Source organism: Lagopus muta, chromosome 13 (genome assembly GCF_023343835.1).
Source record: "Lagopus muta isolate bLagMut1 chromosome 13, bLagMut1 primary, whole genome shotgun sequence".
Lineage (NCBI taxonomy): Eukaryota > Metazoa > Chordata > Aves > Galliformes > Phasianidae > Lagopus > Lagopus muta.
Genome location: NC_064445.1, coordinates 16764748 through 16779554, shown reverse-complemented (window position 1 = coordinate 16779554; position 14807 = coordinate 16764748). Strand labels below are relative to the sequence as shown.

At 41.8% G+C, this 14807-nt stretch overlaps 1 protein-coding gene across 9 annotated transcripts in view; it reads right to left on the bottom strand.

The window, feature by feature from the left end:
• IL1RAPL2 (interleukin 1 receptor accessory protein like 2) overlaps nucleotides 1–14807 on the bottom strand; it is a 335478-nt gene that overhangs the window by 149185 nt on the left and 171486 nt on the right. For all 9 annotated transcript variants that reach the window (XM_048959238.1, XM_048959240.1, XM_048959237.1 and 6 more), the window contains one exon: nucleotides 2318–2504. In XM_048959238.1, coding sequence (XP_048815195.1) covers nucleotides 2318–2504 — 187 coding nt within the window. The remainder of the gene's footprint in view (nucleotides 1–2317; nucleotides 2505–14807) is intronic.

Below are 14807 nucleotides of genomic sequence, written 5' to 3'. Positions count from 1 at the left end.
ATAGTGGCTCACCAGTCACAATCCAAATTCCCCAACTACCAGGGACTGACGGCTTCCCTCCACAAGGAGAGAAATTCACATAGAATTTAATTTTCAGGTAACTACAAAGGAGGAAACCTCAGAACTTCCTCATATATACTCCTATTCTATTCTATTTTGGACAACTTACAATCTCCCCTGGAAAATCTTCTCTAAACAGTTCAGCATAATGGAAAGCAATTCCCTTCCAACGACTCTGCAGCAGATTTACATGGGAAGACGGCCAATAACACCTTCATCTACATGTGAAATTCAATCACAAAGTCAGAAGGTGATAAGCTGAAGACCTGCTGTAAGACGTCTGGAAACAGATGCCGTCTTTAGAAGATGAGGGTCATGCTTAATACTGGAATATCACTTTGGGGAGAAGGGACACACTTACTGCATAGTATGATCTTAAGTTCCAGATCACAGTTTTTAGGGGCTTTAGTGGTTCCTGTGTCTAAAAGTCCAGGCAGACTTCTACTAATAGCACCATCCAGAATGTTTTTTCAAAATGCTGTTGCAGAAATGTGTCTCAAGCAATAACCTGACATAACTTTCTACATGACATTAATACTGACATTTTACATTACTGAGCTTCCTGACCCAGGTCCAGATAATATAAGCATTATCCAAGAACTGAAGTGATAGCACCTTATTGTTAATTATGAATAAGGAGTTGTATGTAGTAGGTTATTCCATTAATGTCTCTTTACATTATCAAGCCAGACTAAAGGCTGTTGACCTCAATTGCCTCTTAGCAGCCAACCATATCAATTCACATCAATTTCACCATGGTGATGACTTGTCAGTCAGCTGGTGCACAAAACCTGTCTGAGCAACCCAGACAACACGTGTGGCTATATGGACCAAACACCCTTCCTCTCCTGTTCTCGGATGGCAGAAGAAGCAGCTTCTCCTTGGTACCTTCTTTCTATCAAGATTTCAGATTCAACTGAGCACAAATATTTTATGCATGAACAGCACTGAAGATATCCACCCATATGCTGAAAGAAATAGCTCCAGTGGCTGAAAGAAAAATTTTGTTTATACTAACAGTGGGTTATGGCATGTTTTGTTACTATAAGCTCAAACATGTGAGATTTCTGTAAAAAATAGAAGTAGATGACAACTTCAAAAATTGCTCTTTTCTGCTCCATCCCACAAAGGAAGAAAAAAAATCTGCAGCTCCGCACATAACACTTCATATTAAAAGAAACAACCTTCAAAGAATGCTGTTCAGGTTGCCAAATCAAGCACTCAAAATTTAGGATTTAACTTCTTCCTGTATTTTCTGCCAAGTTTGTCCAAAACTCATCACCCTTTTATCACTGCAATCCAAATTCTTTCCCATCAATCTCACCAAACTCTTCCCCCTGACCAAGTACTATTTCTTCTTCCCTCTGACTCCCATCTCTTCACTCCTCCCCTTTGTTTCCTACAGCTCCCTTAGCAAAATGTTTTGATGTGTTAAGTAAGGGACATGGTTCAGTCCCATGTTTCAGAGGAAATAATGGTGACAGGTGGATGGCTGGACTGGATGATCTTGAAGGTCTTTTCCAACCTTGGTGATTCTATGGTTCTGTAACACCCGAGGGCTTTTCAAATACCAAATCCTGGTCCATATTCAGTCAGTGAGTAAAATTTGCCAGGACCTTAGTAAGGTCTGCATGGCAACCTGCATTTTAGTCATTCTCCTGTTCTTTGTGAAGCTACAGTAACACATCATGTATGCATTTGCTGCTGAAAGTTCTGGGCAATTCTTGAAAGCCCTGCAGAAGGCACAGCCAGAACAGTTACCTGCTGAGTAGTACAGGTTTCTAGTAAATCTTAGTTAAAATTAACCAACATATGTAAAATTACTCAGTGAACCTCCACAAAAGTACAAGTATCTCTGTGAAATTACCCAGCAGACTTTGGTAAAACTTAACAGGCCCTGATGAAGGTACCCTACAGACTTCCTAATAATTAATTGGGTGGCATCAGCTATGGAGACAACCCATCAGGGTGGAAACTGGTAAAGAGGCACAGGTTTGGGAATATTGTTCTGCTGTTACAGAAACCACATAACCTTCAGAATAGAACACCCTCATTAATGCTGCTTTTTGTGGGTCAATGGCTATGCTGGGTAATTTGCCTGCAGTTCAGTATTGCTCCTGTAACAGTGGGAGAGCATCCTCCAGACCCAGTGAGAAACTACTGCAGGTTCAGAGAAGGCCATCTCTAAGCCTCAAACTAGAAACAGTGGACATTAGGTACAGTTTCATTACAATACCAATGACACAGCAAGAGTTACCTTGTACCATACAACATCTGGCTCTTGACTGTCTGTTTTGTAATCCTCGATATCAGGACAGGAGATTGTCTTTCTTTTGGTAACTTCTGATTTTTCCAGATATCTGATCTTGCTGTTGTAGCAAAGCCCAGATTCATTCTCAGCTACCGTCAAGGACATGGACACCTTCATGCAGTACGTTGAGTTTCTGCAGGGACAGAAAGATGTCATTTACTTCACTCCTTCTTTCTCTTTTTTTTTTTTATACTATATTTCATCACATCACCTCGTTAAGCACTGATCTTCACAAACACTTCACAAACACTTCAGTGACACATTCAAACAGTGGCTGTCATACTGTGCATTTTCAGCACAAAGGAACTACTAGAAGACATGGAGGTTCATTTCTGGCTTACTATGAAGAACCTTGTAGAAATTTTGCTGACACGAGCTGCCAGCACAGCAGCTCTTTCACCTTCCAAGCCTGTGAACACAGGAAACTGGTGCCACCTCAAACCTTGAATGCACTTATTCACTGTTCTTATTCCCTATACGTGCCACAAGCACACCTCCTCTCTCACCTTCAGATTTCACTCTAGTATGTAGCACTTAACATTTGAGAAGGGTTAGGCAGCTGGTTCTGGATGTTACATCACATCAAACAGAATTCCTCCCTCTGAAGGAGCTACAGTGCAAAATCCCCCAGTGTGCAGTATCATGGTGGGCTGACCTCTTGCTGCCAACCCCCAACCAGCTACTTTCTCCCTCCTCTTTGGGTGGACAGGGAGGAGAAAAAGCTCATGGGCTGGAATATAGAAGGGCAATCCAGGCCTCTCCTCACTGAGCCCTGCAGCCCACACCAAGCACAGCCAGCCAGCACAGGCATGGAAAAGGTCAGACTGGGTGCTTTCACCGACACATTCTGGCCTTTTAATACTGAAAAATGCAATCCCTTAACAACTAAAACCATTGCCCGCTCCCTCACAAAAGATCCCTAGGGGTTAAATCTATGCAAGTGGCTTGTGAGTTCTCTGAGCTCAGTTTTTCTTAATATCAGGTCAGAGTAAACATAAACAACCAACTCCTGTGCCTCACAATAATGGAAACAAGATTAAAATAAATTCCTTCAGACTCACATCTTTAACAGAGTTATCAGATGCACAGTAAAAAAGAAGTTTCTGGTGGGGTTATTGTAAAGAATTTGCACTTTGCACAGGATTGTTACAAGCCACACTGTCAGCTTCTGGCCTTCATTAGGTGTGATGGCAAACAGAGTTCTTCAAAAGCCAACTACAGAGTACAAGTGACAATATAATGAGGCTCTTCCTCCCATCATACATCATTTTGTCACCTTAATTGACTACACCATAACCAAAAAGCCCGGAGTAAGTCTGACATGCTGGGTGGTTACACCCATCAAAGGGAGCTGAGGAGAGCTCTCGCAGAAGATATTACTGCTTTGCTGTCACTTCTTCCATCACAGCTCAGCTGCAAACTTCAGCTGAGGCAATGGCACAGCAGACTACAATTGCCCCATGCACCTGGAAAGGGATCTGTCAGTCAGACCTTGACACTAATGGTACTAGATGCCTGCTCCCTCCAATGAGACTCACGACAATGTTTCTGAATAAAACAAACTAAAAAATCCACTACGCTCCAAAAGAGATCTTTTTGCAGGCATCGTTTGAACAACACGTCACCCTGTCAAGTGAGCCTGTGGTGGGAAGAAAATAGAAAGGTCTATTATGGGCTCTTCGTTACAGCTCTATGTTTCCCACTGAACAAGCGCTGACTGAACACTGGGCAAACGGCATCTCGTCAAAGGCATGCCGTGAGCACTATGTGCAGAAGACAGTACCTGCATGGCACATTGACAGGCAATCTTCTCAAACCTCCATCTTTCAGCACTGTTAGAGCTGGGCATTCAGCAGAACCCCCGAGCCCAGTGTCTGACAGCAGGCCTCCCCTCGGGGCCATCTGCCCTGCTGGGCACGGCTGCTCCTCTCACTTCTAAGAGGGAAACCGAAGCACAAAGAGACACCTGGCGTGCAGGACAAGTCACAACAATAAAGTCACCTTCCAAATTTCAGATCAGCCCTTTATCAGCCCTTTATCTGATTTCACACTGTCCACGTGAACAGCAAATGCCATCGACATGGAAATACACCGCAGGAAATACTGAATTTGCAGCACACTTCCCCGTCCCACTCCATTCTCTTCAAAACATCACACAAACACTCATGTAATAAAACCAGCAGGTCTTTTTTCTGTTCCTTGTCTTAGAGAGGAAGGGTTCTCTTTGTCTGATGCCATGCTCTGGTTCAGGTGAGAGAGTATGGAAAAGCCTCATCCTCACCTTCTACATGAATTACACTATTTGACTTGAGAAAAAAAAGTTATCTGGACTAAAATAGACACATAATTTGAGCTGAGTTTTTCATAACTTTAGGGTTATTCATGCTTTAGGGAACATAAGTCAGCTCTTCCCCAAAGTACATGCTTTGGAAAAGGGCTGCCTTTTTTTAAGGAGAAAACAAAACATATTTAGAAAATTTCAGCCCTAAAATCCACAAAGTATGAGTATGACTGAGCATAATCAACAGTAATTAATCTGAAATGATTGTTTAACTTACCTGAAAAACTGTGAGTGCTATGATGGCAAATTTGGTCACGTTCTCAATAATAATGATCCAGGCTAATCAAGAATAATGACTTTGAATAGTTGACCATTACTTGGTGCTATTTAATAATGTTGTATTTTCTGCTAACAATCTTGCATTATTTAGATTGCATTTTGAACAGCGCTGGAGGGTACTTCTATTTAAAACACTTCTGGAACAACGACCTAGAAATGTAGCATCCTTTTCACTAGTTACAATTAAAATTGAATAGAATTGAGAAAACGAAGTGCCTGGTGAGCACTATCACTTTTGTTCACACTCCTTGACGAAGACAATAAATCTGCTCATGTTTGTGATGAAGAAAGCCCTAACTAAGCCAACAGTAAGAGACTTGAAAGCTTTATGTGAAAGCTCTGTGAATGCTCTTCCACCAGCTGCTCATTTAGTAATAGTGCTGCTAATTGAAAAAAGAGCAACTTCTGCAATTGCAAGAATTCCAGAGAATGAAGCAAAAGCCTTTAATCTGGCTAGCTGAGGGTAACAGCTGCATTTCAGCCCTCTGCAAAATAAAACAGCAGTTTGATCAACCTTGCTGCTTTTCTCAGTTCTGAAGCAGAAGCCTTGGAGCTAATGTTCATAAAGGATACAAGCCATTCCTCCCTCTGCTAAGCAGGCTGTTCCCCGGGATGGTATAGATTTCACCATGTGGTCCTCTAAGCAAGTCGTGGTCTGTGCTCACCTCTTCTTGGAGATTTCCATGTCTACCACGTATCTATCAACTTAGACACTGTGAGACAGAGCTTCCTAAGATGATACACTGCCTATTCTTCAACCAGAAGAGACCTATGGAATTGATCTTGTTCATTTTTACATTGAAATTAGTAGATGACCAACTTCATTTTCCTACACAGAAAGAAACTTGCAATTTCAACTGTAGTTTGAAGGAATATGCGGTTTCGGTTTCGCTGACAAATAAGAACATGCTGTCTCTCCTCCCCCATGGGACCTAGGACATAAAGGAACTCTGGAGCAGACAAGTAAGAACTCAAGAAGGGTCAACAATGTAATCACTGATGATCACAACATTGTGCTCCTACCACCCAGGTAAACAGTGAGGAAAATTATGGTGCAGGCCCCCATGCAGGTCACTCAGGTGATGGAAATTCACCTACAGAAGTCCTTCAGAAAGCCCATGGAGTTGCTGTGCTGAGATGGATCCAGCTCTTTCTTTCCAGTTGTTTTCATGGTGATCCTGTGTTCTACCTGGTTCTTCTTAGCTGGGTTTCATTTAGGTTGTTTCTGGTCTATTTTTTCCTGCCTTTTTTTTTTTGTTTAAAGGTATGCAGACCGACTGATGTGAACCCTCCATTTCTTTCTTTTCTTCTTTTGAAAGCTAAACAAATGATGGCCTGTTACTGGAATTACAGAAAGGAGAATCCATTTTTGTTTTCAGAACACGGACATGGAACTCTGTGCAGGTGAGTGCTCCCAGCAGTTTGCAGGCTAGCAGAAGAGGAATAAGGAAGATGGATCACGCAAGGAACCACCAGCAAGGCCGGTAAACTGAGTTCTGCTGTCAGAACCAGCGAATGAAAGACCAAAAAGGATCTTCTAGGTGGATGGGGAAGATAACAAAGACCTTGTGGTAGGGATCACAATGTCAAGAGAGACTGAGACTTATATGCAACTCAAAGTAGAGAACATCAGTGACTACGTGCTACCTAAAAGAACCTGAGAGATGCAGAGGGCACTTCCCAAAGTAAAGGAAATAAGCCAATGAATTTTCAAGTGGTTATTTTATATAATTAGTCCTTTCTGAAAGATATGTGAACCATTCATTCTCCACAGAACTCGGTTTCCAATGGTTTCCATTCCTATTTTAATGCTCGTGTGAGGAATGGGAAAGGGAAAAGAAGAGAAAGAATCACTGTGTGGTACAAAGAAGTAATGAATCAGTTTATATTTTCACATAAACTAAATTTTGTAACTCCCTATCTCAAGGAACTGCTTATAAGCTGGGCTGCTCTCTGGACTGGAAATATGAAAAAGAGTTTAGATTTCCCAGAGTTCACCAAGTAGTTTTCTTTTGTTCTAGTGCCAAGGCATTTGTAATTCCCAGACCACCAGGAGCTGGCTCTGAAATACGAACTGGACTCAGAATTCAATAGAAAAACACAGGCGAAGCAAATGTAGCTTAACAGGTCTCAAAATCAAGTAAAATTGTGAGTTTTGCTTCACTTTGAAGCAAAGACAAAAGGGAAAAAGAAAGGAAACAGAAACAGTTAGGAAGGACACTTGAAATTGAAGTGGCAGTTCCTAATTGCTTTTTATCTCATTTTGGATTTAACACAATCATCAGCCCTAAGGTTGAATTCAAATTAGAGGAAAAATTTATGACTTTGACAAAACTATTTTTCAATGACATTTGTTGTTTCTATCAGTTAGGGTGGTTTGTAAAAAGAGACAAGTAAACAATTCCATCTCTAGTGTGAAAGAAATCTGCCCGCTCTAATAAAGAGGAAAAAGGCAAAATGGTTCAATATTTTACAGCTAGTAGATTAAAAAACACTCCAAAAAATGAATTGCATATTTTTAAAAGAGGATTTGCAATGCATGTATGTTTGTTGTCTTGCAGATTCCATTTTTTCTTTTTTTTTTCTTTTTTTTTTTTTTAATACTATTTAAGTTTTAAGGCTCATAATGTAGTAGAAGATCAAAAAGCTGGGAAGTGTTTTAATCAGAGCAGCGCTCAGGAAACAGTGCCTCTCAGACTTAAACCTCCCCCAACGCACCTAAACACACTGTCTGTTTTAATGACTGTTTCATTAGCTCGGTGAAATACTGATTGCAGAACTGTGTAAGTCCCAATCTTTGCTCGTTCTGATTAAAATGAACCACAGCAACACTACCACCAATCACTGTTATCCATCTTCATGTCCCAAGCAATTAATTTGTTACCAGCTACCGTAAGAGCGTGTTATCAGCTTTCAGATTCAATTGAGCAGCTGATTGCTTTCCTCTCTTTTCACAAGAATTGTATACATTTATTCCTGTTTAAAACTTCACACTTCACATAACAATCACCAAACAATTTTACTGGTACCTGAGCTTGTTCCATCCAGACCAACAAGGTCACAGTTTGCTGATCTTTTTACAGACAAATAAGTAACTTGCAGCTTTTTCTGATGACACAGGTGCAGCCTCTTTCCTAAAAACATATGAATTATTCCTTGCTCTCCCGACTGATCAGCCCGAACTCTGTGCCAGAAGAGATCATGGAACAGATCCTCCTGGAAGCTATGCTAAGGCACATGGAAGAAAGGGAGGTGATACAGGACAACCAATACGGCTTCACCATGGGCAGAGTATGCCTGACCAACCTAGTGGCCTTCTATGATAGTGCAAGTGTGTCTGTGGCCAAGGGAAGAGCCACTGATGTCATCTACCTAGGCTTTAGTAAGGCTTTTAACATGGTCCGCCATAGCATTCTTCCCTCTAAACTGGAAGTTTGCAGATCACACCAAGCCATGTGGTGTGAGAGACAGGATCCTATCCAGAGAGACCCAGACAGGCTGAGCAGTGAGCCCAGGAGAACCTCATGATGATCAACAAGGTCTGGCACCTGGGTCATGGCAACCCTCACTGTCAGGACAGGCTGGGGGATGTAAGGATGGAGCACAGCTCTGCTGAAGAGGACCTGGGGTGCTCGTGGATGGCAGCTGGAATGAGCAGCACTGTGCCCTCACAGCCCAGAAAGCCAACCGGATCCTGGGAGCATCCAAAGCAGCACAGCCAGCAGGGCGAGGAGGGGATCTGCCCTTCTGCTCCGTGCTGTGAGACCTCACCTGGAGCGCTGCGTCCAGATGGGGAGTGCTCAGCACAGGAGAGACACGGAGCTGTTGGAGCGCATCCAGAGGAGGGCACAAAAACGATGTGAGGGATGGAACACCTCCCTGCGAGGACAGGCTGAGAGCTGGGCTGTGCAGCACGGAGAAGGGAAGGCTGTGGGGAGAGCTGAGAGCGGCCTGTGGGTATCTAGAGGGGCTGTGAGATGGAAGGGAACAGATTATTGAGCAGGGTCTGACAGTACAATGGGAAATAATTTCAAACTAAAGGGGAAATTAAGACTGGATATAAGAAAAAAAATTTCACAGTAAGAGTAGTGAAGCACTGGCACAGGTTGCTCAGAGAGGTGGTGATGCCCCATCCCTGGAGTCACCCAAGGTCAGGCTGGACGGGGCTCTGAGCACCTGGTGGAGCTGTGGGTGTCCCTGTTCAGTGCAGGGGAGCTAGACCAGATGACCTTGAAAAGCCCCTTCTAACTCAAATGAGTCTATGGTTATAGGATCTGCAGCTAAGATTTAAATGCAGTACTAGACTCACTGGAAACAAGAAGACAAGTTGACAGGACCAAATGTGTATCACAGAAGCCTATGTTTCACAACAAAGACAGAGTAGATCATCATTATTCAAAAGCAGGAACTTCTTAGCAGTCACTGAAAGATAATTTTAAAAGGTTCATGTTGATGACAGATTGAAAAAGAGAAATCCAGGGATATCTGTGCAAGTTAACTATCAGTAATATTGTTCTCACCAGGAGGCACTTAACCCCAAGACCTGTAATTCCTCACTGTGTGTTCAGTTCTGTTCAGGGAGTTTTTAGGCTTCCTGGATACTGGTACAGAGAATAAAAGATGTTTTGATCTAGCAGTGGGTAATTCAGATAACATACTTATTTGGAAAAAAATGTGGCATGAAAATGTCAGAATATGCATTGTGCAGAGGGTGATATAGGCCACAACAGCAATGCCATGATTTGAAAAATCAATAATTATCTCTAGTATCAAGATCTCTATCAAAAATGTCTAGTATCAAAATTATCAAAAGTATCTCTAGTATTTCTTAAGTCTGTCTGAAAACAGTAAGTAATGCACAGTCTAATTTGCAGACAGTTAAGGGTCAGGAGGAGCTACGTTTTTTGTGTTTGCCTTCCCAATACACATGCTGGTCCTGCTGACCTCTGCATCATGACAGAAGCAACTGAAAGACATGCAAATCACCAGGCAGTCTTTACAGCAGGGAATACTTGGGCCCAGAGAGAAAGTCTCTCAACATTTAAGCTGAATCACACAGGTTAACTGCATGGTTTTCTTTTCAAGTCTTCAAAATCATTAGCTTTCAGAAATCGATCATAGAAATATAATATAGAACACAGGAAAAAACACAGAAGCCAAAAGAACACAAAGCTATCTCAGCACATCACACCAAAGTTCACCAACTATATGGGCTCTACAAGCTTCCATACATCTTGTTCCAGCAGAAAAAAAAATAATCCTGTAATTGTCTGGGTTTGCTGTCAGGAAAGCAATCTCTTCCCTTAAGTACTACAAGGCAGCAAGCTGTCCTGATGTTTGCCACCGCAAATGACTGAGTCCTTTTCATTCTCTTTTTAATAATTTTTTAGGGGAACTCAGGATAATACTGTTACATTATATCCTCTTACTGAAAAGCCACCTTACAAATGACATAAATCTGAGACATAGAGACAAGAGCTCCCAGGACAGAATACATTAAGAATTCCCCTTCCAGTGCTTTTGTATTTGCAATACCCTGTTTGTGGGAGCACTGAACGCTTAATTTCTTCCAACCCACACATGGGTAAATTTGTGTATTTACTCTTCTTTGTTTTTCGTTTTTGCTTTTATTTTTATTAGACACTTAGCACCCAAAACCAAAGTTGAGTTCAGGACACCCATTAGATCTGCCTGCACTGCTCTATCTCACTGATTTTGGCACCTGAGAGGAAAAAAAAAAAAATGGAGTATATCCTTCCTCATGCATCTAAGTCCTACCTGTAGATGCAGTGAGAAAAAACAAGCCCCCCTCTGTTTCTGTGCAGACTGTTAAGCACACAAATCAATGGAACAGTTATTATCTGATGGGGTATGAAAAGAATGCCATCATGAGTAAACACGATGTGAATGTCATCATGCCAATTTGCAGGGAGAGCTGCTTAACTCCCGCAGCTGAGTCCTCCTGATTGTGTCTTACCTAGCAAGAAGTTATTTTTGCCAGAAAAGATGAAATTTTCCTGAGATCATGTACCAAATACCAGTTTACTTCCCGATAGATACCTCATGTCATACTCGATGCATTTCCTCAGGAAAACTTCTGTCTGTCTGTCCTCTCTCAGGACACATATGATGCTGCCTACTGAAATGCAGGGGTTACAACTTTGATGTGGGTTTCAGCAGGAGTGGTACCTGGGTAAGCATATTCCTCTCCTTTGTTATTTGGAGAACAGCAGGGAAATAAAATGCCTTGATGTGCTGGAAAGGAGAGGGATGAGGAGGGCTGAACATCTTTTCATCAGGTCTCCTAAAGGCCAAAACAACTGTGTGAGGAAGCAGTCATTCCATGTCATATCCTTTCTCCCAACCTGAAGGTTTGGGAGAAGGTTTGAAGCCCACCAGGGAAGGCACTTCATCCACCATCAACCAGTGATGGTGAGAAGAAATGTTACTGATGCACTGCAGCGCATGGAGCTCTTGCTAAGACAACCTGCCGGGACTAGAGGGTAATGTCAGTCATTTCAATGGCACCCAAAGCTGATGAGGAAAACTAAATACACAATATTCTCATTCTCATGTGTTGTTCTGCAACAGGGAAGTTGCTAGAAGCTCTCCAGCTACTGAGCAACACAGGCATTGCTGCTTGAAGCCCCGACTGCTCCAGAAGCTTCTGACTGACATAAACACTGGCTTTCAGAAAGAAGGAGGATAGATATCTTCTATTTTACAGCTTCAGAGAAGGAGAGCAAGTGAATACAAATATGCCCACCACTAGGGAACGGAAACAAATCTTCATTTTCTTCAATTGTATCAAAAGAAATGTATAGAACTGATTTCTCTCAATAAAGACTGTCATCAACATGATTTGCAGGAGCACCATCAGTTATCACACAATTTTAGACAGAAAAGTAGAAACATTCTGATTTGACTTTCCATTTTGATGGTGCCAAAACATTATATCTCCATAAGTTACATTTTATTTCATCATGATTCATGGTGACTTTATGTTGTATGTGTTCTGGCACCGTATTCAAGTTTTAAATGCTATATATCACAGGGATTTTGTTTATATAGAACCTGTCACATTTAACGGGGAAATGTCACATACGTTTAATGCGTGACATTTAATGTTAATGTCATGCAGACCCTGGGAGTACTAAGCCCTGCCACGTCCATTCACTTGCTCTAAGTGTGAAATGTTGTTGCCTTCTTCTGAAACACCTGATATGGTGCAGTTATGAAAACTACTCTGTACCAGAGTGCAAGTCTGAGAGGTATCTGAGATGGGTAGCACAGCAACTACTTAGATGTGCTCCTCTTGGACGTCTGACAATTAGAGACAATTAAAGACACCACAGTGTCTTCACAGGAAGATATAATCTTTGGGTGTTTTCAGAGTAACGTGATGTTCAAGTGGTTTTAAGACCCAATTTCACCAATGAACTGAGCACTGGTGAAAGCCAAAGCACCTGGACATTAAATATTCTGCAATGAGAATGAAGGTGGCTGCAGGGAGGCTGACCTTACCACTGCACATTTCCACAGTGTGATTTTGTTCCAATTTTCCTGTTTGGTCTTATAGTCCTGAAAAAACTCTTCTGTCCTTTCACTTGGAAAGCAGACTTTCAGTGCTCTGAAAAAAGCAGCACAGTTTCTCCTGGGATCCCAGGTGAATACTGCAGCCCAGGCTGTAGGCATCTGAAACGAGTTCCTCAGTTCCTCAGTTCCTCTTCACACCCACTGAAGCGAGAGCACAAAGGTTATGTTGCAAATTAAGTTTTACTGACAGCGTCTCTAGGCTGTCTAAATCTGATTTTGATTTGCTGGTCATGCGCTCCACAGACATTCAAAACCTGAAGGCTTAAAATCTACTTTCAGTCAATTTTATTTCTGCTCAGAAAGGACTATCTCAATATTTCACTGATGGCTCGATGAAGGCTTGATTTGTCTGTGCGTGTCCATAGCAATGCTGCTCTCCATTAGGAACTCTACAGACAGGGATAAAGTAAGGGGAAAGGACACACAGATTTCTTAACTCAATTTGTTGGCAGTTCTCTAGCATCAAATGCAGGCATTAGAGATCCGCAGGCTTATTTCCTCAGAGGGAAGCAAGGAACCCTCAGTCACACTTTGCACACTGCAGGAAATGGAGGCTCAGCTCCGCCGCCAGCCTGGTGACCACAGAACACCTCCTGCCTTTCCTGCCCCTCAGGCTCCGCACCCTCCCGACTCACCTCATGGGAATAGAGTCATTTTATTTCACCAAGAAGTTATTAATAGTGAACATGCACTACTGCCGTACCACGTTTTTACTGATCTTGCTCACAAAGTGTTGTGCTTCAGTTTATGTTAGAGCAGGGCCCAGGAAGAAGAAAAGGGCTTCAGAAGTGGCACCCTTCTGATGGCAAAGGTGCAGCTAAACTTCACTGAAATTTCTTCCCAATCTCATCCTCTCTGGTCAAGATAAGCAGGCCCAGTTCTTCTTCCCTCTTTAAAAAGCAGGGTCTTTTGACACAGAAAAACTAATGTATTTGTGCAGAGGGCAAAAGCAACACATGATCTGGTGAACAAACTTCTTAGATACTCTGAACTTGAAGGCCACTCCATGCCTTCAGATCAATTTTAGTTTCCCTGTTTGATTTTGGCGTTCTCATCTCTGAAATCTTCAGTGAGGATGCTTTGATCCACAGTGCTGATGTGAAAACCCCAGAAAAGCAACCTCAACAGCAAAAATGCTGACAGGTTCACCTAAAAGTACCACTGAAAGACACTGGAAGATAAATAGTATATTCAGGGCCTGCATTGCAAAGAGAATTCCAAAATGCAGCATTTCCAGACTGTACACTAAAATTGTAACACAAATATCCTAGCATTTATCTGGAAACTCTAATGAAATACACATTCATCCACCAGCCAGCAGCCCTTTGCAGAAAGGGCTTTTCCTTTTAGGAAATCCGGTGAAAAGTGGAACTTCCTTTCTGTTAATACAGTTTTCGTATTTGCCAAGTTGTTTTTTGACTGGTAAAAATGGGATCCAAGCAAACTGGGGGAGATTGCATTAGGTGTTGCTATTGCCTTTGGCATCCTTTCTGCAGAACGTGTTAAAAACCCTCCATGTTCAATTCCACTCTTCCATCAATGGAAGTTCAAACATTTGCTCTTCACTTCAAGCCAGAAACTTCTGGGATGGGAACCTCCAGTTCTCACCTGTGACCTCACAATGCTCACAATGCAGCTGATTGCCGTTAACAACTACAATGCAAACATCTGCTTATCCTCTGCTAAAAAAAATAAGAGATGGATAAAGGAGAAATTACACAGTTAATGGTGTGGTCAGTCTACCACAGACATGTAATCCTGTTTCTGAACACTACACCTAACCTCATTCTAATGAAATTAAAGTAAATCACTAGTGCTGTTTCCTCAGCTATTTTAAGCCACCTATAATTTTACAGACAATAACAACAAGGAGACATTCTTGAATTTTTGAAAGAAAAATAAGTTAACTCAAGGAAGAAACACGGTCTTTTATATGTAATCACTGCATATAATATTCTGCACTCCCACATAAATCTGAAAAAGGCAAAAATATCTGCAATTATATAAGAAAGTTCTAGCACAAACAAGAAAAACACGTAACTGACAGGGAAGATGTTACTGCTGTACAATGCCTTCCAAGAAGCAGGCCAAGAAACAGTTTTTATCTGAAAACAAGAAGGCATGAATTATTGAAGAACTTGCCCATTTGTTACCAGAAGTACTTTGTCATGTAAATGAGCAAAGGGTTTTGAAATTTCCTAGATAAAAGCAGGTCCCAGA